This window comes from Nerophis ophidion, linkage group LG15 (genome assembly GCF_033978795.1).
Source record: "Nerophis ophidion isolate RoL-2023_Sa linkage group LG15, RoL_Noph_v1.0, whole genome shotgun sequence".
Classification (NCBI taxonomy): Eukaryota; Metazoa; Chordata; class Actinopteri; order Syngnathiformes; family Syngnathidae; genus Nerophis; species Nerophis ophidion.
In genome coordinates, this window is record NC_084625.1 from 21,264,935 (window position 1) to 21,287,404 (window position 22,470).

General features: G+C 38.8%; 1 protein-coding gene across 7 annotated transcripts in view; it reads left to right on the top strand.

Moving 5' to 3' along the window:
• The window catches only part of asap1b (ArfGAP with SH3 domain, ankyrin repeat and PH domain 1b), a 119,063-nt gene that overhangs the window by 48,627 nt on the left and 47,966 nt on the right, over positions 1-22,470 (top strand). For all 7 annotated transcript variants that reach the window (XM_061921726.1, XM_061921728.1, XM_061921729.1 and 4 more), the window contains 5 exons: positions 391-463; positions 4,729-4,874; positions 12,007-12,081; positions 12,494-12,543; positions 15,577-15,706. In XM_061921726.1, coding sequence (XP_061777710.1) covers positions 391-463; positions 4,729-4,874; positions 12,007-12,081; positions 12,494-12,543; positions 15,577-15,706 — 474 coding nt within the window. The remainder of the gene's footprint in view (positions 1-390; positions 464-4,728; positions 4,875-12,006; positions 12,082-12,493; positions 12,544-15,576; positions 15,707-22,470) is intronic.

Genomic DNA, 22,470 nt, shown 5'->3' on the forward strand with positions numbered 1-22,470 from the left:
CTTAATAATGTTGTGAAATAGCGTGCTTGTGCATCACCTTGATGTCACGTCGCTTTGCTTTTGTTTTCTTTTTTTCATGAGTGCCCGTAACGGTTGTGTGTTTAAAAACAAGCGTTTGTGATGTCAGGATGAATTATGCTGGGGGGGAAATTTCGACCGTCACTGGCTCACATTTGGAATCATTAGACAAATCATGCAGAAATGTTGCGTGTGATCGCAGCTGTGGACAATAATCGTTGGAGCTTTTGTTGGTCCAATTGATTGGCTGGAATGCTGAAAGAATGACAGTTATTTGTTTCTGAAAAACAGCCAGGCCTCAATTTTACAATTTGTTTTTTTGTCTTTCTTGGAGCGGCTTTTTGTAATTCTTTGTTTTTTCATTTTCTGTAGGCGTTGGACCAGGACCGAACCTCTCTGCAGAAGGTGAAGAAGTCAGTCAAGGCCATCTATAATTCAGGACAAGGTGAGACGTCGCCTAATATGGCAACAGATTTACTAATCTGTACAATGATGTCTCTAATATGAAGACATTTGTGTTTTGTCTGCATAATTGCCTTCTGTGGGCCAGATGGTCCTTTGTGAAAGCATCCAGACTCTCGACACCTGAGTTTGTTTTGTCCGTAGCTGCAACATAAGTCTCCCAGTAATGTTCCACTTCCCAAAGCAGAGCCTTTTGCAAATTGACACATAATTCCAATTTTAGATTCCAATGGTGATAGAAAGTGTGTCCCTTTTCGGTTCAAGGAACATTAGGCAATTCTTATTATGACATTAATCTGCTGTTTGTCTTCGCTACAGTCACAAATGAACACTTTTAAAAAAGAGGTGACTAGAACAGCAACACTATGGGTTTCAGATTGTTACTCATTAGTTTCTGTTTGCTCGACAGCAATTTGGTGGGTGATTACATTGGTAGTAGGCCTAAATGCAGGCCTGCCAAATTTCAGAAAATGACAAGAGTGACACTTTGATGGCATGATGCGTTTGAAAAAAAAAATTACCTTTTTAGTTCTGTTTTAACATAAGACTGGTGTTCTCACCTCCAGGAGCCCTCCCTGTACCGTGGCCTCCTGATGCTAGTCTTAACTATCCAGAAATTAGAAATGAAAATAATCTCCACAGTTTTCTCTGCTGGATCTGCTGTCTCCTCCTCTGCATCTGTGTTCTCGATTTGTATCTCTTCTACATCTCCGTCCTTACTGTCCTTAATCTCTTCTGGTCTCTCTTGACATCTCAGTGTTGCCATCTCCTCACTAAGGAAAGTAGCTATTGGCTGTCATAAAAGTTGCTAGAAATTGATAGATGGTGGGAGGAATAAAAAGTGGATTAAAAAATGAAAGTTATGATTAAAATTGTAAATTAATTTTATTTTGTTGATAGTCGAACCTCAGCTTCAGGAGGAACAGTGTGGTTTTTGTCCTGGTAGTGGAACTCTGGACCAGCTCTATACTCGGCAGGGTCCTTGAGGGTGCATGGGAGTTTGCCCAATCAGTCTACATGTGCTTTGTGGACTTGGAGAAGGCATTTGACCGTGTCCCTCGGGAAGTCCTGTGGGGAATGCTCAGAGAGTATGGGGTATAAGACTGTCTGATTGTGGCGGTCCGCTCCCTGAACGATCAGTGTCAGAGCTTGGTCCGCATTGCCAGCAGTAAGTCGGACACATTTCTAGTGAAGGTTGGACTCTGCCAAGACTGCCCTTTGTCACCCATTCTGTTCATAACTTTTTTGGACAGAATTTCTAGGCGCAGTCAAGGCGTTGAGGGGATCCGGTTTGGTGGCTGCAGAATTACAGTAGGTCTCTGCTTTTTGCAGATGATGTGGTTCTGATGGCTTCATCTGGCCAGGATCTTCAGCTCTCACTGGATCGGTTCGCAGCTGAGTGTGAAGCGACCGGAATGAGAATCAGCACCTCCAAGTCCGCCGAGTCCATGGTTCTCACCCGGAAAAGGGTGGATTGCCATCTCCAGGTTGGGGAGGAGACCCTGCTCCAAGTGGAGGAGTTCAAGTACCTCGGAGTCTTGTTCATGAGTGAGGGAAGAGTGGATTGTGAGATCGACAGGCGGATCGGTGCGACGTCTTCAATAATGCGGACGCTGTATTGATCCGATATGGTGAAGAAGGAGCTGAGCTGGAAGGCAAAGCTCTCAATTTACCGATGGATCTACGTTCCCATCCTCACCTATTGTCATGAGCTTTGGGTTATGACTGAAAGGACGAGATCACGGGTACAGGCGGCCGAAAGGAGTTTCCTCCGCCGGGTGGCGGGGCTCTCCCTTAGAGATAGGGTGAGAAGCTCTGCCATCCGGGAGGAGCTCAAAGTAAAGCCGCTGCTCCTCCACATGGAGAGGAGCCAGATGAGGTGGTTCGGGCATCTGCACAGGATGCCACCCGAACGCCTCCATAGGGAGGTGTTCCGGGCACGTCCGACCGGTAGGAAGCCACGGGGAAGACCCAGGATACGTTGGGAAGACTATGTCAACAAAATGTGTTTTCAGTACCAGCTGTCTAAGAGCAAACATTCAGTCGACAGGGGACCAACCGCCTTTGAGGAAACACTCAGCTGCCGCTCGCACATAGAAGATATTAAAGTGATTTTCACTTTCATGTCCCCAACAAATCCAAAATGGGCGCTAGTATTGTTGCTAGTCACTTTTGAGAAAGAAAGTCACTAAGAGGAGTTGGAAAGGTACTATACAATTTCCAAGTTGACAACACTGGGCTGAGGTGTGCGTGAAAGACCCGCCTTACCTTGCTTCTGATTGGTTTACATTGCGTGGTGCCTTCCTTAGTTTGCTAGATTTTGCTAGAACTTATGGATTGGCCTGGGATTGGTTATTTCTGTCAATGAATCAGCACTCTTAACAATGACATGTCGCCAGGAAAAAAGTTAACTATTATAAAAAAATATGTAGAGTAGTGCATGGGGAAATATAAGAGTAAGAAATGTCAAGTGTGGGCTGAGAAAGGGTTAAATTGGGTGACTCACACTCAAAGCGTGAGGTTTTGTCAGCCCTGTTAAATGGAAAGCTATGCTAACAATAATAATTGCTACTGCAAGCAGCTAGAAAATGACTCAACAGTTACCGGGACCAGTAAGAAACAAACTTTTTATTTTTTTATTGGCCGACCAGAGATGCCAAAAGCAAAAATACTCATTTACATTTGTTAATGTGGTTAAAGAAACATGCTAATGTGGCCGCTAATAGCTAGTGTTAGTTAGCTTTAGCCTCTTCTAGCCTCCTAAAATTTAGGTATTACTGAAACTAAAAACTATAGCTTCTTTTTTAGGTTGTAGTCAAAATGCTTTGTAAGATATTTTAACATACAGATATCCTCAACAGTTGTATCATCAGACACATAATCTATGACTTATGGGCAGCTAGTTTCTAAGTTTTGTTTATGTTTTTCAACTGGGCTTGTTTTAAAAATGTGTTCGCAGTCCCCTAATTATGTATATCAATTATCAAATATCTTGGGGACTTGGCCAAAAACAAAGTTACAGTGTGTGTTTTGCCGAATGCATTGAGCTGTTTGAGAAATTTCAAGTCAATCCGACATATGGGGTTTATTGATTGCCAGAAAAATAATGGTACATGAACACAGTAGGGTTGCATGATTTGTTACCCTTTTGTGTGTAGTGGATAGGGATCTAACGATAAACGGTATTAATGATAACCGCAGTAAAATTTTCAATGGTTAGTATTATAGTTTTTTATTTAAAATTAGCGAAAAACCGTGGTTGATTACTGCACTTTGATGATATCACTAACTGACTGGTGCCATCTCGCTATCAGCGCTAAAATGAAAAAAAAAAAGACATTAACATCTTTCCCTGTTAGGAAAAGACATACCTCAATCTAAACTTGTTTCAACACATTGCTGTCTGAGCAATTAAGCTATTTATTTGTGCAAATTGAACCTACAGGATGTGCTCTCTTAGCACATTGTAATCGATCTAAACCCAGAGCTAAACAAGACAGAAGTGTTTATTGTGGTGCGTTTAAGGACCACTGAACAGAGATTTGATTTGTTATGCACTTTTCATTTAAATAAATCTTAAAGTGCTACACAGTTCAAACCAATATTTAAAACAATAAAATAATATATATTAAAACATAAAATATACTATGACTGTAACAGATCAGTGAAGCATAAGAAACACAAAACATGCAAAATAGTTGGTTTTATGACAGGGTATTTATTTTGGTTTGTTAAAAAAAAGAATAACTTGGTTATAGGATTTCAGTGTTTTTTAAAGTATTTTTTGAGCACATTCAACAACACCATGACAATAATGATAACTGTGATAATAGAGCCACACACTGTAAATTCTAATTTTAAGTTTTAATTTTCCTGAGGGAACTCTCCCGAAGGAATCAATAAAGTACTATCCATCCATCTAAAAGCAAAGAATGTAGGCACCATTTTAATATTTTTACTGTATTTGTTTTGTTTTGTAATCTCAATTAAAAATGTGATACGCATATTGTATATTTAGAGACAAAGTTTTGTGTGGGGTTTTTTTTATTAGTGTTAACATTTCAGCAATTTTTCTTTACATTCTGCCTTTCGTGCACTTTTTTCCACATTTTTACTGTTTTCTGTTTTTGTTGTTAATAGTTCTACTATGTGCCGCAGGTCAATACAAAACATTCTGCTGTCCGCAAATGGTCCCCTCATTGCACTTTGGACACCTCTGATAATCATTTTTCATGTATATCCCTACAGACCACTTCCAAAATGAAGAGAACTACGCTCAGGCCCTTGACAAATTCGGCAGCAACTTCATTAGCCGGGACAACCCCGACCTGGGGACGGCCTTTGTCAAGTTCTCCTCCCTCACAAAGGAGCTGTCGGCCCTCCTGAAGAACCTGGTGAGTCCATCTGGAACAGTGGTCGGAAACCCAAAATGTTGAAGGAGCCGCAAAATATTTAAAGCCTTAAATAAGTGTTATAATGAAGGCAACACATGATGTAAGTGTCTATATTAGCTGTATTAACCTCCTATCAAAAGCTGATGCAAATCGTCGTTGACAGAAATGTTGTATTTTAATTTTTATTCTACACATTTTTGCAACATTGGAAACCAAAAGGGACACGCCGTAGAAAATGGATGGATGGATGGATGGATGGAAATCATTAGCAAAATTGAGGCTTCTCATAGGATGAGATAACTTCTGGAAATTACTGGCTCAGAATGGCCAAAGGTATATAGATGTGTCTAAGTTTAAAGAAATGTCAGGCTGTCTTCTTCTAACGGATTTTATACAATCTTTGCAAGCTGTGTTTGCTGTGGTCTGGAACAACATGGCACACAAACAACTATGAGAAATGCTGCCAATATTACATACAGATAATGTGTCACGAGACATGCAAATATAAATTAAATACGCAGAGGACATAAGTAAAGGAAATTAAATGAGCTAAAATAAAGCTACAAACGAAGCTTAATGATGCAATATGTACATCCAATCCAATCCAATCCACTTTATTTATATAGCACATTTAAACAACAAGAACGTTTCCAAAGTGCTGCACAGCCATGTTAAAAACAATATTAAAAAACAATATTATGCTCCACCAATGACTGAATAAAAACAAAAAAATAAATAAATATAAAACCAATATAAAAATAAATATGATTAAAACAATTTTAAAGGGGAAAATCTATTAAAACAGTAAAATAGAAATCAAAGTGTATAAAAAACAATGAGGACAACAGAGGACAGAGGACCACACAACTCACATAGTGTTAAAAGTCAAAGAATAAAAGTGGGTCTTAAGACGAGACTTAAAACACTCCACTGTGGAAGCAGTTTGAACATGGAGGGGCAGAGTGTTCCAGAGCTTAGGGTCGACAACAGAGAAGGCCCTGTCTCCCCTGGTTTTAAGTCTGGTCTTGGGCACCCCGAGCTGGAACTGGCTCCCGGACGTCAGAGCGCGCGCAGGAGCATAAATTTGGATGAGGTCCGAGATATACCGAGGTGCCAGTCCATGTAAAGATTTAAAAACAAAGAGCAATGTTTTAAAATCAATCCTAAAATGAACAGGGAGCCAGTGCAAACCCTGAAGAATTGGGGTATATGCTGGCGTTTCCTGGCCCCTGTTAAAAGTCGATCTGCCGCGTTCTGGACTAACTGCAACCGGGAGAGAGCTTTTTGGCTAATGCCAGCATGAAGTGCATTGCAGTAGTCCAGGCGACTTGAAATAAAAGCATGCAGCTAGCTAGCCTAAATAGCATGTTAGCATCAATTAGCTTGCAGTCATGGATTGACCAAATATGCTTGATAAGCACTCCAGCAAATCAATAAAATCAACAAAGCTTTCCTTTGTGCATTCACGCACAGCATAAATTGTTTGGTGGACAAAACGAGACAAAGGAGGAGTGGCATAAAACTCCTCTTTCTGTGGCATTATCGGAGAAAGTTGTACATGTAAACAACTTACGATGAGTTCAAGGATCGCTGAAATTAGTAGGACAAAACGGTGCCTGCCAAATACTCTCATCAGTGAAGCAAGTATAATGTAAACAGTGGAATTTTTAACAATTAGGAAGGTTTGTGTCATGTTTGTTGTCCCACAGAAAATATGTTAAAACGAAAAACATATTTTTTTCTTCATCTTTTTCCATTTTCACACATCTCTGAAAGAGGTCCAGGGAGTCACTAGGGCAGTGGTTCTCAAATGGGGGTACGCGTACCCCTGGGGGTACTTGAAGCTTATGCCAAGGGTAATGTGAGATTTTTTAAAAATATTGCAAAAAAATAGCAACAATTCAAAAATCCTTTGTAATCATATTTATTGAATAATACTTCAACATAATATGAATGTAAGTTCATAAACTGTGAAAATAAATGCAACAATGCAATATTCAGTGTTGACAGCTAGATTTTTTGTGGACATGTTCCATAAATATTGATGTTAAAGATTTATTTTTTTTGTGAAGAAATGTTTAGAATTAAGTTCATGATCCAGATGGATCTCTATTACAATCCCCAAGAGGGCACTTTAAGTTGATGATTACTTCTATGTGTAAATAAATGATAAATGGGTTGTACTTGTATAGCGCTTTTCTACCTTCAAGGTACTCAAAGCGCTTTGACACTACTTCCACATTTACCCATTCATACACTGATGGAGGGAGCTGCTATGCAAGGCGCTAACCAGCACCCATCAGGAGCAAGGGTGAAGTGTGTAGAAATCTTTATTTATAATTGAATCACTTGTTTATTTTTCAACAAGTTTTTAGTTATTTTTAAATCTTTTTTTCCAAATAGTTCAAGAAAAAAACTCTACAAATGAGCAATATTTTGCACTGTTATACAATTTAATAAATCAGAAACTGATGACATAGTGCTGTATTTTACTTCTTAATCTCTTTTCCATCCATCCATCCATTTTTCTACCGCTTATTCCCTTTCGGGGTCGCGGGGGGCGCTGGCGCCTATCTCAGCTACAATCGGGCGGAAGGCGGGGTACACCCTGGACAAGTCGCACCTCATCGCAGGGCCTTCTTTATCTCTTTTTTCAAACAAAAATGCTTTGTTCTGATTAGGGGGTACTTGAATTAAAAAACATGTTCACAGGGGGTACATCAGTGAAAAAAGGTTGAGAACCACTGCACTAGGGCAATGAATGGTAAAGAGCCGTGGGTTGCTAAACCCCGAACTGGAGGAATGTGGATTTTGTGTGTGTTTTCTTTGACCCACACAGCTTAAATAGTAGGGGGATTCTCCCTAAGAGATTATTTTTGTTGTTGTTACCCTAATTGGTTTACGGCAGTGTGGATTAAGATTAGGTCAGGTTGGTTTGTGACGTGGTCGGGAGTGTCAAACGTTGTCCAGTATTGGGTATTTCAGCTTCTACAACGCCGTTGTTGCAGACTGATGGTCAAGCAGAGACGTCTTTCTTCTTATCTGCAGCTGTAAACTTCCCCCTTCGTTGATTAATGTGTCCTGTTTGGATCCTCTGTACCTCGCTTCCTGTGCGGCTGACCACCGGACTAGACTCCATAATACATCATGGCGGCAACACTGACAGCGACCAAGAGTGCGCACATGTGCGTTCATTCAGTAGCTCTTTTCAATTATGCACCTGTGTGTCGCCGGGAAGAGCGATCTCTTCCCTTCTTTTTATTTTTTTTCCACGTATGAGCATTTTCCCCCTGGGTTTAAAAAAAAAATAGCTCAATAACTGCACCCTCCAGGCCTGCTTGCTACACGCGAGAGCTGCAAATGACTATTGATGAATGATGCTCGTTCCGGATTGTTCTGCAGATTCAACTTCTTCAATGTTTATTCTCTTTTGGAGCGTGAGGATTCCAGGATGGCCGGAAGGCAGCCAGTTAAAGATTGATTTTTTTTTTTTTAAGAAAAAAGGTTGGCCGTACGCAAGGCAGGCTCTTAAAAATACATTAGTGGCCATTAAGTGTTGTTTACTTGCTTGATTGCTGTGTGTGTGTGTGTGTGTGTGTGTGTGTGTGTGTGTGTGCACGTGTGTGTGTGTGTGTGTGTGCGTGTGTGTGTGTGTGACTTAAATGCTTAGTCGTGCTGTAAAAGACCTTGCTGATACTAATGGTTAAAGAGCAGCTGAGCAATACTTATCTTTGCTTTTGCTAACTCACTCTTGATTGCGCAGCGTCTTTCAGGTTTTTTCTTTATTTAGCCTTGATCAAAAGAGAAATAAAGGACATGGTTGGTGCCATTTCACTCATAGGTATTTTTTTCTTGTGGATGACAAAGAACATGCCTTAACCAGTGATTCCCATCCCAACCACTGTGTCATAGCAATTTTAGTGTGGTTGCACACTATCCAACTTTACTTAATTGGTCCGAAAATTTGCACTTACTTACGTCAAATAATCTATCTTTGTGTATCTATCCATGCCAGCGATGTGTAGTGACAAGCAAGACATTTAAATGCACTTCCACTTGATGGCAGGTGGTAAATACATATTTAACCTGCAGTGATGTGACTCTTGGGTCACCTAATGATTCGATCCGTTTCCGATTATTAGGGTGATAATTCGATTCAGAATCGATTCTCGATTGAAACCGATACTCGCAATGTAATATTTGGTATAATAATAATAATAATAATGAAACTTTTTAAAAACATGTTACAGGTTAGAAAACCTCATTTTGGTTGCATAGAGATAGCATAAAAGCATATTTTTAAAAATGGATTCTTTAAAAAAAATGCATAAAAAATGTTTTACTGGATTTTTGAAAATTATGAATCGATTTAGAATCGGATGACTAAGAATCGCGATACAAATGTAAATCAATTTTTTGTGCACCCCTTCTGTGTATCTACCTGTTGCCATCCATAGCTTTTTCTTTGTTCAGTAGTGATGGACGATACCCTAAATAGTCTTTCCAATATGATACCAAGTATAACCAATAGGACATCCATAATACACTACCAATATCATCAGTGTTTCCCTCACGACTGCAATCTTTTTAATCTATTTTGTCAGGCCGATATTCTCATGACTTTGACTTCATATTTTTAGTTGTATTATAATTTATTATGCTTATTGTTTCTCTTGTGATGTTGACTGGATAGACAAACCACTTTGGCTACATGTATAAACTGAAAAGTGGGCACTGAAGCACTAAAATCACACAAAGCACACACAATTTCCCTAGTGGTGTTCAAAGTGCGTCCCGGGGACTATTTAGTTGTTATTGTTTTTTTGCAAATGCAATTAGTTTATAGATTGAACTGCTACGATTACCGTTTTAAATTAAAATGATCGTAAAACTGTGCTTGATTACCGCACTTTAATAAACTCACGGACTGGTGACACAGCTCATTAATTAGAGAAACAAGCTCGCGCATAAAATATATCTGTGTGTATCTGTACTTTTTGAGCATATTCAACAATACCAAGATAATGATAACCGTTATAATTCTGGTTACAATAACCAGAATATGAAATTTTTATGTAACATCGTTCAGTTACTGTACTTGAATGAATGAATGAATGGTTTATTTTGAGCCATGCAAACAAAACAAAAGAATGACATGAAATACAAAAGATATATATATTTATATATATATATATATATATATATACACATTATTTTTACACCTACATTGAAAACATTACATGTGACTAATCTTTTGTAGATGTCAAGATTGGCTCAAAGGGGAGTGGGAAGAAGTAAACCTATTAGGTCCCACCCCTATACATATACAATATATATATACAATATATAATACAATAATATATATAACTCAATTCAGTGGTTGCTGCGTAGATGCTATATATTATCTATATATAATAGATTTAAATTCACACACACTTACATATATACATATGTACACACACACATATACACAACACACATATATATACACACACATATATACAATTTATATATAAAAATAAATATATATATACATATACATACATACAATACATATATACACACATAATCACATACATACACACATGCATATAACCAAAATACACACATATCCATCATACACGCTCACACACACACACACACACACACACACACACACACCTATATAAATACTATATATATAATAGTATATATAATATACACTTTTGTCTAAACATTATTAACAGTTTTTGGTGCCTATGGGAACAAACTTTCATTTTAACTGTGATATAAAACTTTGTTTTATTTATGTGCTAATAAAATGTTGACCTACTCTCTAGTTTATTTAGTTTTCATTACAAATGTATTAAAACTGGCAGGTTAAAAGTAATATGCAATATGCGCTCATGCCGCATGATCGCGGTAGTTGTTGTGATCCCAAGGTTTAGAAGACAGCAGGAGAGAGCGTGTAGGTAAACCCGTATTTAATCTATGACAAAACAAAAAACATGTGCAGCTGAGAGTGAACCACAAGCATAAAGAAAACAAATGCTGCTAAACTAGTCCGTGTAACGCCTCTTTGGAAGCTAACGTATTACTCTGAAACAAGCAAAAAAAAGCGTTCAATGATCCAGTAATGACCCTGAAGCAACATCGGAACCTAAATAGACTTAATTACTGAACATGAACAGGTGCGCAGGCATACAAAGTAAAGGGGCTGAAACAAAGTGGAAACTAGAAAACAAGAGCGTTGGACAAGAACTAAACACAAAACACCGGAAAACACAAACACGTGACTACACTGTCAATCCATGACAGATCGAATAATATGAAAAATTTAATATTGATCATTTTGTTTTCCATGTCATCCAGCCCTAAATTTGAATCAGCTTTATTGGAAATCATGTATTATTAAATATTACTTTAATTTACTTTGCCACCTTCAACACAAAGCTAAGATGTGTAGTGGAGGTTATCTTCAGATACTTTATCTTAGCGTATATTGAACTACAGTTACATTGGATTGGTTTTAGCATTTTCAAAATACAAAATGTATCTAAGTGGCCGCCCACCAGGCTCCATCCTTTAATTCTCCGTAAGTAGGCTTTTAGAATGATATTTCCTATCAACAAAAAAACTGCTGAAATAGCACACACCTCCCTCCAATATGTGAAAATACAGTATCAATATTATAAAAAGAAAATCGATTAATGTATCACAGTTCTTGATATTGGTGATTGATACTTTGGTATTAACCCCCTCACTGGTTGGACAAGAAAACAAACTTAATGGACAGAAGTAATGTTTTAAGAGTTTAAGACAAACTTTTCAACTAAAAGGAATTTGTCATGTCAGCAAAACTTTGTAGATTATTCCTTGCTTTCAACTTTGTGTGCGAGTTTGAACTGAAACCAGTAACACCCTGCAAAGTCTTTAAAAAGGTTTTCCCAGAAGATTAGAAGCTTCAAAAAAGGGAACATTGTTTCTTTGATTTTCACTTTCTGAATGTTTAACGGCCAATACTTTTGCTTTTTACGAAACGTAATTGTGAGAGACATTGTGTATTAAATAGCAAAACTATACAAAACAACACTATCATAATTTGTCTTTCTTTGGCCTAATATTAACTTTTGACCTCTTGTGTCCCCCTCAGCTTCAGAGCCTGAGCCACAATGTGATCTTCACGCTGGACTCGCTGCTCAAGGGAGATTTAAAGGGCGTTAAAGGGGTAAGATAAACTGCACACACTCTCTTTCTCTTCTCGGTGGAACCCACCCGGCAGTGAGCGGAAGTGAGCGGACGCCGCGTCAGCACATCTCGCCATTCATCTCTTAACCCCTGTGCATGTGCTTGCTGAGTGGGAGAGTGCGAAAAGACCAAATTGGGAAGGGCGTACGGGGGTGAAAAAAGTATGTGTTTAAATCTCGCAGAAGTAAACACTGCACTTTGTGTTGTGATCGAGGCAAGTAAATGGGTCATGAACCTCGACAATGACTGCAGGGTGTGGCCTCTAGCTCGATCCGCTCGCTGAAGTGGAGCGCACGTTTGGGCGTCTGGTGGCGGTCCAACTCTGCAAATAACTCATGTCCTCGCCGTGACCTCGTTGCAGTTTGCTGACACTTGCTCTGTGTTGTATGCAGGACATAAAGAAGCCCTTTGACAAAGCCTGGAAAGACTACGAGGCCAAGTTGTAAGTTGATGACGATATCCGCTTTTTTTGGGAGGTGGGCACACAATGTATGGTTCTCTGGGGAGGCGTTTACAGGACATGGCATAAAACTAAAAATTAAGAATAGATGTTGTTTTGGATTGCTGCATAATGACGCGTTGCATTGTTTGCATATCAACACTGCAAAGGGTATCTGGGAAGAAAAGGACATGCTTATTAAGTTTTAAAAAAGTGGAACATTGCTGGTGTTTTAATAATAATGCTTGAAGGGTAACTGCACTTCCTTATAAAAGGCAAAAAGACAAAAGTTTTTTTATTTTCAGCTTTCATGGAAGAATCGGATCATTTTTGGTGGCTTGCAATGCAAGCTATTGAGAACAATCAGTTCGACCTCTAAATCACTTTAAAAATGCATTCAAAAACCGTCAACAACGCTTAATATACGTTCCGTAACTTGTATAATATTCAAACGCTAGCAACATTGTTATTGTAAAACCGAACACTGAGGAATTATTTTTCTAGCATAGTAACATATCGGCAAGCTTCGATACTAGCCGTAAGAGCAAGCTCCAGAAAGAGATACGGTAGCTTCTACGACAACACAAAACGCGTTTGAGTTTGTAATGCACAACAATGCGATAGGACCCTAATCTGTACTGACTGAAAAACATGAACAATCACATTACAGTATCTGGAAAGTATTAGCCAACATTTCATGTTTAGTTTGTACACAGCCAGCTCAATAGCGTATGTACTGTAGTTTTAAGAATAACCCTTGTGTGTTTTGTGTACCATGATCAATATTCAAAGTGTGACTCACTCAATTAACAATTATGCGTTTGGTCCAGCTGGCTGGGGAAGTTTTTTCCGGTTTATTTGGGTAAGCACGCCATTTATAATAGCATAGCCTGTCTACCAATTTCCAAATTTTTAGAGTCGTCATATTCACCTCACTCTCTCTGCTTCTGTCTGCTTCAACGTTTCACCCTTCCTTCGTGCTAGAAGCAGCAGTTCATCCTTGTATGTTCAGCTTAAAAAAATATGTTGTGAATCCTCAATGTCCAAAAATAATCATCTTTGTTGTCTGTTATCGATTCTATCTTGATTGGAACACACACGCGTTTGTTTTTGAAAGGGAACACACATTTGATGCCGGAAGTTGGACGTGCGCTGCTATGGAAACAGAAATCAATGCGCTGAAGAAATCAGTGATATGAAATCAGTGAATAAATGATAAAAATAGGGTAAATATTGGACATATTACATATTCTTATGAACGTGTCTGTTATTTCCATTATATATAGATTTGCAGCGTGTATATGAAACATTGATGGAGTGTTTTGCAGTTGTCTTAGAGGGCTTTGAAGGCTACAACAGTGACTCCCATTAGCCGCATCTTCCAAGCGTTTATCATCTTTAAAATCCTAAAAAAAAAAAATGTGTTCTTGTCTCTCATCATGATTGTGAACGATAGGCAAAATTCCCAAAAAGTGCGGTTCCTCTTTGAGTTTACCTTACGTTACATACAACATGTTAAGTACATAAAAAACATACATATAGGTCAGCAAAAGGTATTCAAAATACTTCAAACACCAAAAAGGTGTGAATTCATTAGGCATTCTTTACTGGCCTCTGCCATGTACATTACAATCCTTAAAGGGAAACTGCAGTTTTTGGGGAATTATGTCTTATCATTCACTATCCTTCTGTAAGACAAGAACACATTTTCATAAACGTTTGTAAAAGTCAACTAACAATGGAGCCAATGAGAGTTGCTCTATTCCGCCTATAAAAAACATCCAAAAGCCTCCATTGTCATTTTTTATACAAGCTGTAAGTATATATATAATGCAGTAACAGGTACATTTATAATATGTATGTATTTTGCTCATTTTAAGCATACAGCGGGGTATTCATTTCACAGACACATCCCAACGTTGGCTTTTCCCTTCAACAACACCACATAAGCATCATGTAGCAGTATTGCTAAGAAATACCAACTATGAACATAATAAAACAATCACTTAGTGTATAATGCATGGCGTAGTGGGTAGAGCGGCCGTGCCAGAAACCTGAGGGTTGCAGGTTCGCTTCCCACCTATTGACATCCAAATCGCTGCCGTTGTGTCCTTGGGCAGGACACTTCACCCTTGCCCCCGGTGCCGCTCACACTGGTGAATGAATGATGATGAATGAATGATTGGTGGTGGTCGGAGGGGCCGTAGGAGCAAACTGGCAGCCACGCTTCCGTCAGTCTACCCCAGGGCAGCTGTGGCTACTGATGTAGCTTACCACCACAAGGTGTGAATGAATGATTGGTTCCCACTTCACTGTGAGCGCTTTGAGTATCTAACAATAAAAAAAGCGCGATATAAATCTAATCCATTATTATTATTATTATTATTAATAATAATGTCTGCTCTCACTGGGATGCAGACTGATGAGATGTTCATAGCTTCCCATTTAGATGAAGAATTATCATAATCCTCACAAACGGTGTAAAAATAAGGTGCCGAAAACAAGCGTATTTTCGTGTCTTTTTCGCGGTCTCCGGGTATAAAATGAATGTCAAAGTTGACAAATGTCCTGGGTTATGGCCACAACCTTCTACTATACATGTGAGAGGCTTGATTTATTATCAAGAATTGACTTTTCTTCGAAACACATGTGGTCAATGGTGCCGCTAAAAACAGTTTGTCTGTGTTAGTATTGATATAATATTTTGTTAATACTCAGGTCACGAGATGGAACTGGAGTATTGTTGGCGGTTTCTAGGTGTTTTTTTAAGGGCTTTATGGGTGCCAATACTACTTCCATTAGCTGCATTGTTAGCCACTTTAGAATGCATTAAAAAAAACAACGTATGCTTGTCTCAAATAGGCACTGTGAATGATAAGACGAAATTTCAAAATAAAGTGAAGTTTCCCTTTAAAGCATTTTTTAAGTCCAATAATGTCTGATATGAATCACACCATCGTGCAAACGTATACCCCATTTAACAACATCCATACACGGGTAGCTACACTGTCAGACGGGTTCTCTCCTTCGCCACAGCACGAAGATCGAGAAGGAGAAGCGGGAGCACGCCAAGCAACACGGCATGATCCGCACTGAGATCACCGGGGCTGAGATTGCTGAGGAGATGGAAAAGGAGCGTCGTCTCTTTCAGCTCCAGATGTGCGAGGTAGGTCATAAAATAGAACCGTTTTTCTCTTCTTTTTTTTTTTTTTCCAGTATGGCTTGTGTTCTGACATGAAATATCGTATGACCTGGCTTCTTCTCAATGTCACCCCCTCGCTGAAAATAAAGTGGTTTAAAAATGAATCTGGTCACAGCCACAAAATTGTATACTGACTACAATATTTTTATACCCTTAATATGACCTGACATGAGGTGAGTGCACTGTGCTCTCTGGTTTAGTGAAAGTATTTATATTCATTTCTTTTGTCTTTAATACCTGGCAGGAGGAGCAAATATATTAGTTACCGGCAGAGGTGGGTAGTAGCGCGCTACATTTACTCCGTTACATTTACTTGAGTAACTTTTGGGATAAATTGTACTTCTACGAGTAGTTTTTATGCAACATACTTTTACTTTTACTTGAGTGTATTTATAGAGAAGAAACGATACTTTTACTCCGTTCCATTTATATACATTCAGCTCGCTACTCGCTACTTTTTTTTATCGATCTATTAATGTTTGTTTTGGTTAATGACAGAGCTTCAAAGTAGAATCTACGCATGCCTGCGTTTCACCAATCACATGCAGTCACTGGTGACGTTGGACCAATCAAACAGAGCCAGGCAGTCACATGACCCGACTTAAACAAGTTAAAAAACTTATTCGGGTGTTACCATTTAGTGGTCAATTGTACGGATTATGTACTGTACTGTGCAATCTACTAATAAAAGTTTCAATCAATCAATCAAAAGTGTAAAGGAAAAAAGACACTTTTTATTTCAACCGTACTTCCCGTCAAAAGCCTAAAGACTGATCGCACAGTTCCTGTCTTCACAATAAAAGTGCTGCTCCATCGCGCCTGCGCTAACAAAATAAGAGTCTCCGAAAGCCAGCGCAAACAAGCTAGCAAGCCACGGAGTTTGCCGCCAATGTATTTCTTGTAAAGTGTATAAAAACAAATATGGAAGCTGGACAGATAAGATGCCAAAAACCAACGACTTTTATGTGGAATTAGACAGAAAAGAGGAACTTTTTTCTCCTCCATTTGAAAACGTGAACGTCTGATTCCAATAATTGCAAGTCATCAGAATCAGGTAATACACCAACTTATATTCTTGTCTTCATGAAAGATAGGAATCTATATGTTAAACATGCATGTATATTCATTAAAACACCTTCAACATGTGAACAAAAACGGCAAAATAAATAAATATAAATTATATACTGTATATATAAATGTGTATAGATATATATATACACACATATACATATATATAAACATATATATATATATATGTATATATATATATACATAGGATATGTGTGTGTATAAATTATTTGTGTGTGTATGTATATGTATATATGAGGTAGATCACCTCGACTTGGTCATTTACTAAGTAATTGATAAACTTTGAAAAACTTATTGTGGTGTTACCATTTTGTGGTCAATTGTACGGAATATGTACTGTACTGTGCAATATACTAATACATGTTTTAATCAATCAATCAATCAAATCAATGAATGCCTACTGAGGCTATGGTGCTGTTAAGTTATTTTGGCTCAATGTGCCATTTTTTTAAATTGTATTTTAATGTACTATTATTTAATATATAATATTGTTTTAGTTGCTTAAGAGATATTCCTGGCTCTGAATTTGCTCATTGCTATTTTTATGTTTTTGTGCATTATTGTTTGCCGAAATCAGGTTACTCATCAGTTACTCAGTACTTGAGTAGTTTTTTCACAACATACTTTTTACTTTTACTCAATTAAATATTTGGGTGACCAGTCCTTACTTATACTTGAGTAATACATCTCTAAAGTAACTGTACTCTTACTTGAGTACAATTTCTGGCTACTCTACCCACCTCTGGTTACCGGTACACGCTTTTTGTTGCTTCTGTCAGAAAGTGTACCAAGAGGGGGCTGGCGCCTATCTCAGCTACAATCGGGCGGAAGGCAGGGCACACCCTGGACAAGTCGCCACCTCATCGCAGGAATATTTTCAATATTTTAATTTATTTTTATTATGGAAAATATTGGTTATTATTAATAAGTGGCAGGGAGCGCAATCATTTGCATGTGCTTGTGCATGAGCGAGTGAGGGATTTGTCTTTGTGGATTATAATTTTCATATTATATAATATACAAACGTAATATAAATATATATTAGCTATATAAATGTTTTCTGTTAGGAAAGGTGGCAGTTATCAATAATAAGTGGTAAAGAGAGGAGGCAAGATCGTAATAATTGTATGACACATTACATTAGAGATGCATGTGATTGTGGGGTAGTATTAATTTTCTTTCTGTTATTGAAAGTGGCGAATATCATTTAATCATAAGTGACCGTAGGAGCAAGATGTATCCGTGTAAGGGTTTTGACTTTGTATTTTTTTGGGGGGGACTTTTTATATGGAAATTTTGAAATTTTTGGATTAATATCTTCAGCCTTTCTGTTCATTTTTGCTGTGAAAAATATTGGATTTTGTAGATTATTTTAAACCTTTCTGTGACTTTGTGGATTATTATAAACATTTCTGTTCAATTTTGCATGGGAAAATATTGGATTTGTGCATTATTTCAAACCATTTTGTTCTTTGTAGATTGTAGATTGTCTTGAAGAATTCTATTAATTTCTGTTGTGGAAAATATTGATTTTTTTTCAGCCTTTCTTTTCATTTCTGTAATATAAATATTTGAGTTTGTAGGTTATTTTAAGGATTTGTGTTTGTTTTTATGATGAAAACATTGGAATTATTTTGAGTCTCTTTGTTTGTTTATGTTTTGGCAAATATTGATTATTTTGAGCCTTTTTGTTCATTTCTGTGATAGAAAGATTGGCTTTGGTACGTTATTTTAAGCATTTCTGTTTTTTTTTTAATGAAAATATTGGAGTTTGTGGATTCTTTTGAACCTTTTTGTGTAAAATATTGAAGTTCGTGGATTATTTTCCATATTCCTGTTTGTTTCTGTCATGAAAATATTACATTTTGTGGATTTATTTTGAACAATTCTGTTCATTTATGTTGTAGAAAAAGTGTTTATTAGTTTAGTATTAGTTTATTTCTTTAATAGAAATATTGGAGTTTGTAGGTTATTTTAATCATTTCTGTTTTTTTCTATTTTGAAAATATTGGGTTTTATGGAGTATTGTGAGTCTCTTTTTTCACTTATGTTGTGAAAAATGTTGATTATTTTCAGCCTTTTTGATCATTTCTGTGATAGAAATATTGGAGTTTGTAGGTTTAAGCATTTTTGTTTGATGTTATGATGAAGAAAAAAATGTTTGTAGATCATTTTTTACCTTTTTGTGAAAAATATTGATGTCAATGGATTATTTTAAACATTTCTATTTGTTTCTATTTATGAAAATATTGGATATTGTGGATAATTTTATAACTTTATGGGAAAATGTTGATCCTTTCTGTTCATTTATGTTGTGGAAATATTATTTTGAGCGTTTTGTTCATTTCTGTGATAGAAATATTGGAGTTTGTAGATTATTTTAGGAACTTATCTTTGTTTTTATTATGAAAATATCGGCGCTTGTGTATTCTTTTGAAACTTTGTGGAAAATATTGAAATGTGTGCATTATTTTGATCCTTTTTGTTAATTTCTGTTAGAGAAAAAAATTGATTTTGTGAATTATTTTGAGTCTTTCCAATTGTGTTACACAATGGAAAATATGGGCTATCATTAATAACTGGTGGGAGGAGAAATTCTGAAGAAAGTTTTAGCATGCCCCAACTCTCTTCTTTGTGATTGTTTGCTCAACAATGTACTTAGCAGACGTGTAAAGCAAAGGCGAGCTTCGCGTGCGTTCCAGAAAGTTCTGGAACAAACTTTTGATGTTAGTTTCTTTGCCAAAAACGTCTCTCTTTGCGGTGGGCGGCGAGGCCCACGCCTTGCTCACTCGCTCGCCTTGTCCTGTTGGGATTTTTAGACTCAAATTGTATAAATGCTTTGCTGCTACTGCTGTTTGACTACCTGAATTATTCACTGAGAAGTACATCTCTGTCCTCTAGTGCCCTGCCATGCTGAGCTAAGGCTTTTTCTCTCTGCCCACATTTTCCACGCGGGCCACAGTCTTTCTATATTTTCCTTCTGCATGGTGCCAGATAGCCGCACAGTTCTACACCACATTAGTGAGCATTAGTATCTTTTAATAGTTAGGATGCAGCGCTTGTATTAGGAGCGACAAGTGCATGTTTACAATTGAACAGTAACTGCCGTCTGTGGTATGTTCATCCCACTTAACCTCATTCCTCTGTGTTGCGTGCGTTCTCCCGTGGTCGCTCCCCACGCCGTCACGCACAGCACAACCCTTCCCATGACACCCCCCCTCTATCCAGCCTTCCCCCATCCCATGAAAGTTACTCAATCAGCAGATTACTGGGTGCTCTCCCACTCTTTTGCTCATCCCTCGCTGTCAAGGGAGTGTGGAGAGACGGAGCTCAGCAGGCCGCGCCATGTTCTGACGCCAAACATACGTTACCATATTTGGTATGAGCCAGCAGGCCTCATTTCTAAACATACTGTACAATATATATAATTTAAAAAATAGTAACTGGTGCACATTTTTACAAAACAATATAATACAAACTTTTTAGTGTTTTACCCTTTTTTCTGCAGAGGAACCATATTTTGTAACGTATAGTTTGAAAAGGACCCCCTACAACACACTCGGGTGGTAAGGTATACCTGTATTAGTATAGTACCGCGATAAAAAATACCTTTTTAAAAGTACCGGTCTGCCACCTCCCCTTACAAGTATCATCTCTGCAGGACAACAAATAGATAAACATGCTTCACTACACACTGTAGCTTAACAGTGTCAAAATGTAAACAAACGCCATTGGTGGATCTACACCTAACATGCACTGTAATGATACCAAGTACAGTAGCGTATCTAGTCGATACTACTATGATGACGTCGATATTTTTTGTAATCACGACGCCTTCTTTCGTGTTTGTTTTTTAATTTATGTTTATAAACTCAGGAAATATGTCCCTGGACATATGAAGACTTTGAATATGACCAATGTATGATCCTTGGTATCGGATTCATACCCAAATTTGTGGTATCATCCAAAACTAATGTTAAGTATCAAAGAACAGAATAATAAGTGATTATTATATTTTAACAGAAGTGTAGATAGAACATACTACACATACTTAAAATGAATCATCCATCCATCCATCTTCTTCCGCTTATCCGAGGTCGGATCGCGGGGGCAGCAGCCTAAGCTGGGAAGCCCAGACTTTCCTCTCCCCAGCCACATCGTCCAGTTCTTCCCGGGGGACCCCGAGGCGTTCCCAGGCCAGCCGGGAGACATAGTCTTCCCAACATGTCCTGGGTCTTCCACGTGGCCTCCTACCGGTTGTGTCCTCCTACCGGTCAAACGTGCCCTAAACACCTCCCTAAGTAGCCGTTTGGGTGGCATCCTGACCAGATGCTCAAACCACCTCATCTGGCTCCTCTCGATGTGGAGGAGCAGCGGCTTTACTTTGCGCTCCTCCCGGATGGCAGAGCTTCTCACCCTATCTCTAAGGAAGAGCCCCGCCACCCGTTGGACAAAACTCATTTCGGCCACTTGTACCCGTGATGTTGTCCTTTCGGTCCTAACCCAAAGCTCATAACCATAGGTGAGGAATGGAACCTTGATCGACCGGTAAATTGAGAGCTTTGCCTTCTGGCTCAGCTTCTTCTTCACCACAACGGATCGATAGAGCGTCCGCATTACTGAAGACGCCGCACCGATCCGCCTGTCGATCTCACGATCCACTCACCCCTCACTCGTGAACAAGATTCCGAGGTACTTTAACTCCTCCAGCGCAGGATCCCCTCCCCAACCTGGAAATGGATCTCCACCCTTTTCTGTGCGAGAACCATGGACTCGGACTTTGCGTTGCTGATTCTCATCCCAGTCGCTTCACACTCCAGATGAACCCATCAGGACCACATCATCTGCAAAGAGCAAATACCTAATCCTGCAGCCACAAAACTGGATCCCCTTAATACCCTGACTGCACCTAGAAATTCTGTCTACAAAAGTTGTGAACAGAATTGGTGACAAAGGGCAGTCTTGGCGGAGTCCAACCCCCACTGGAAACGTGTCCGACTTACTGCCGGCAATACGGGCCAAGCTCTGACAATGATCGTACAGGGAGCGGACTGCCACAATAAGACAGTCCGATACCCCATACTCTCTGAGCACTCCCCACAGGACTTGTTGAAGGACACGGTCGAATGCCTTCTCCAAGTCCACAAAGCACATGTAGACTGGTTGGGCAAACTCCCATGTACCCTCAAGGGACCCTGCCGAGAGTATAGAGCTGGTCCACAGTTCCGCGACCAGGACGAAAACCACACTGTTCCTCCTAAATCCGAGGTTCGACCATCCGGCGTAGCCTCCTCTCCAGCACACCTGAATAGACCTTACCGGGAAGGCTGAGGAGTGTGATCCCATGATAGTTGGAAAACAACCTCCAGTTCCCCTTCAACCACCACCACGGTCTGCCAATCCCGATATCCACGCGATGTTGCAGAGTCTTGTCAACCAAGACAGCCCCACAGCATCCAGAGCCTTAAGGAACTCCGGGTGGATCTCATCTACCCCAATGGCCTTGCCACCGAGGAGCTTTTTAACTACCTCAGCAACCTCAGCCCCAGAAATAGGAGAGCACACCAAAGATTCCCGAGTCACTGCTTCCTCATCGGAAGACATGTTGGTGGGATTGAGGAGGTCTTCAAAGTATTCCC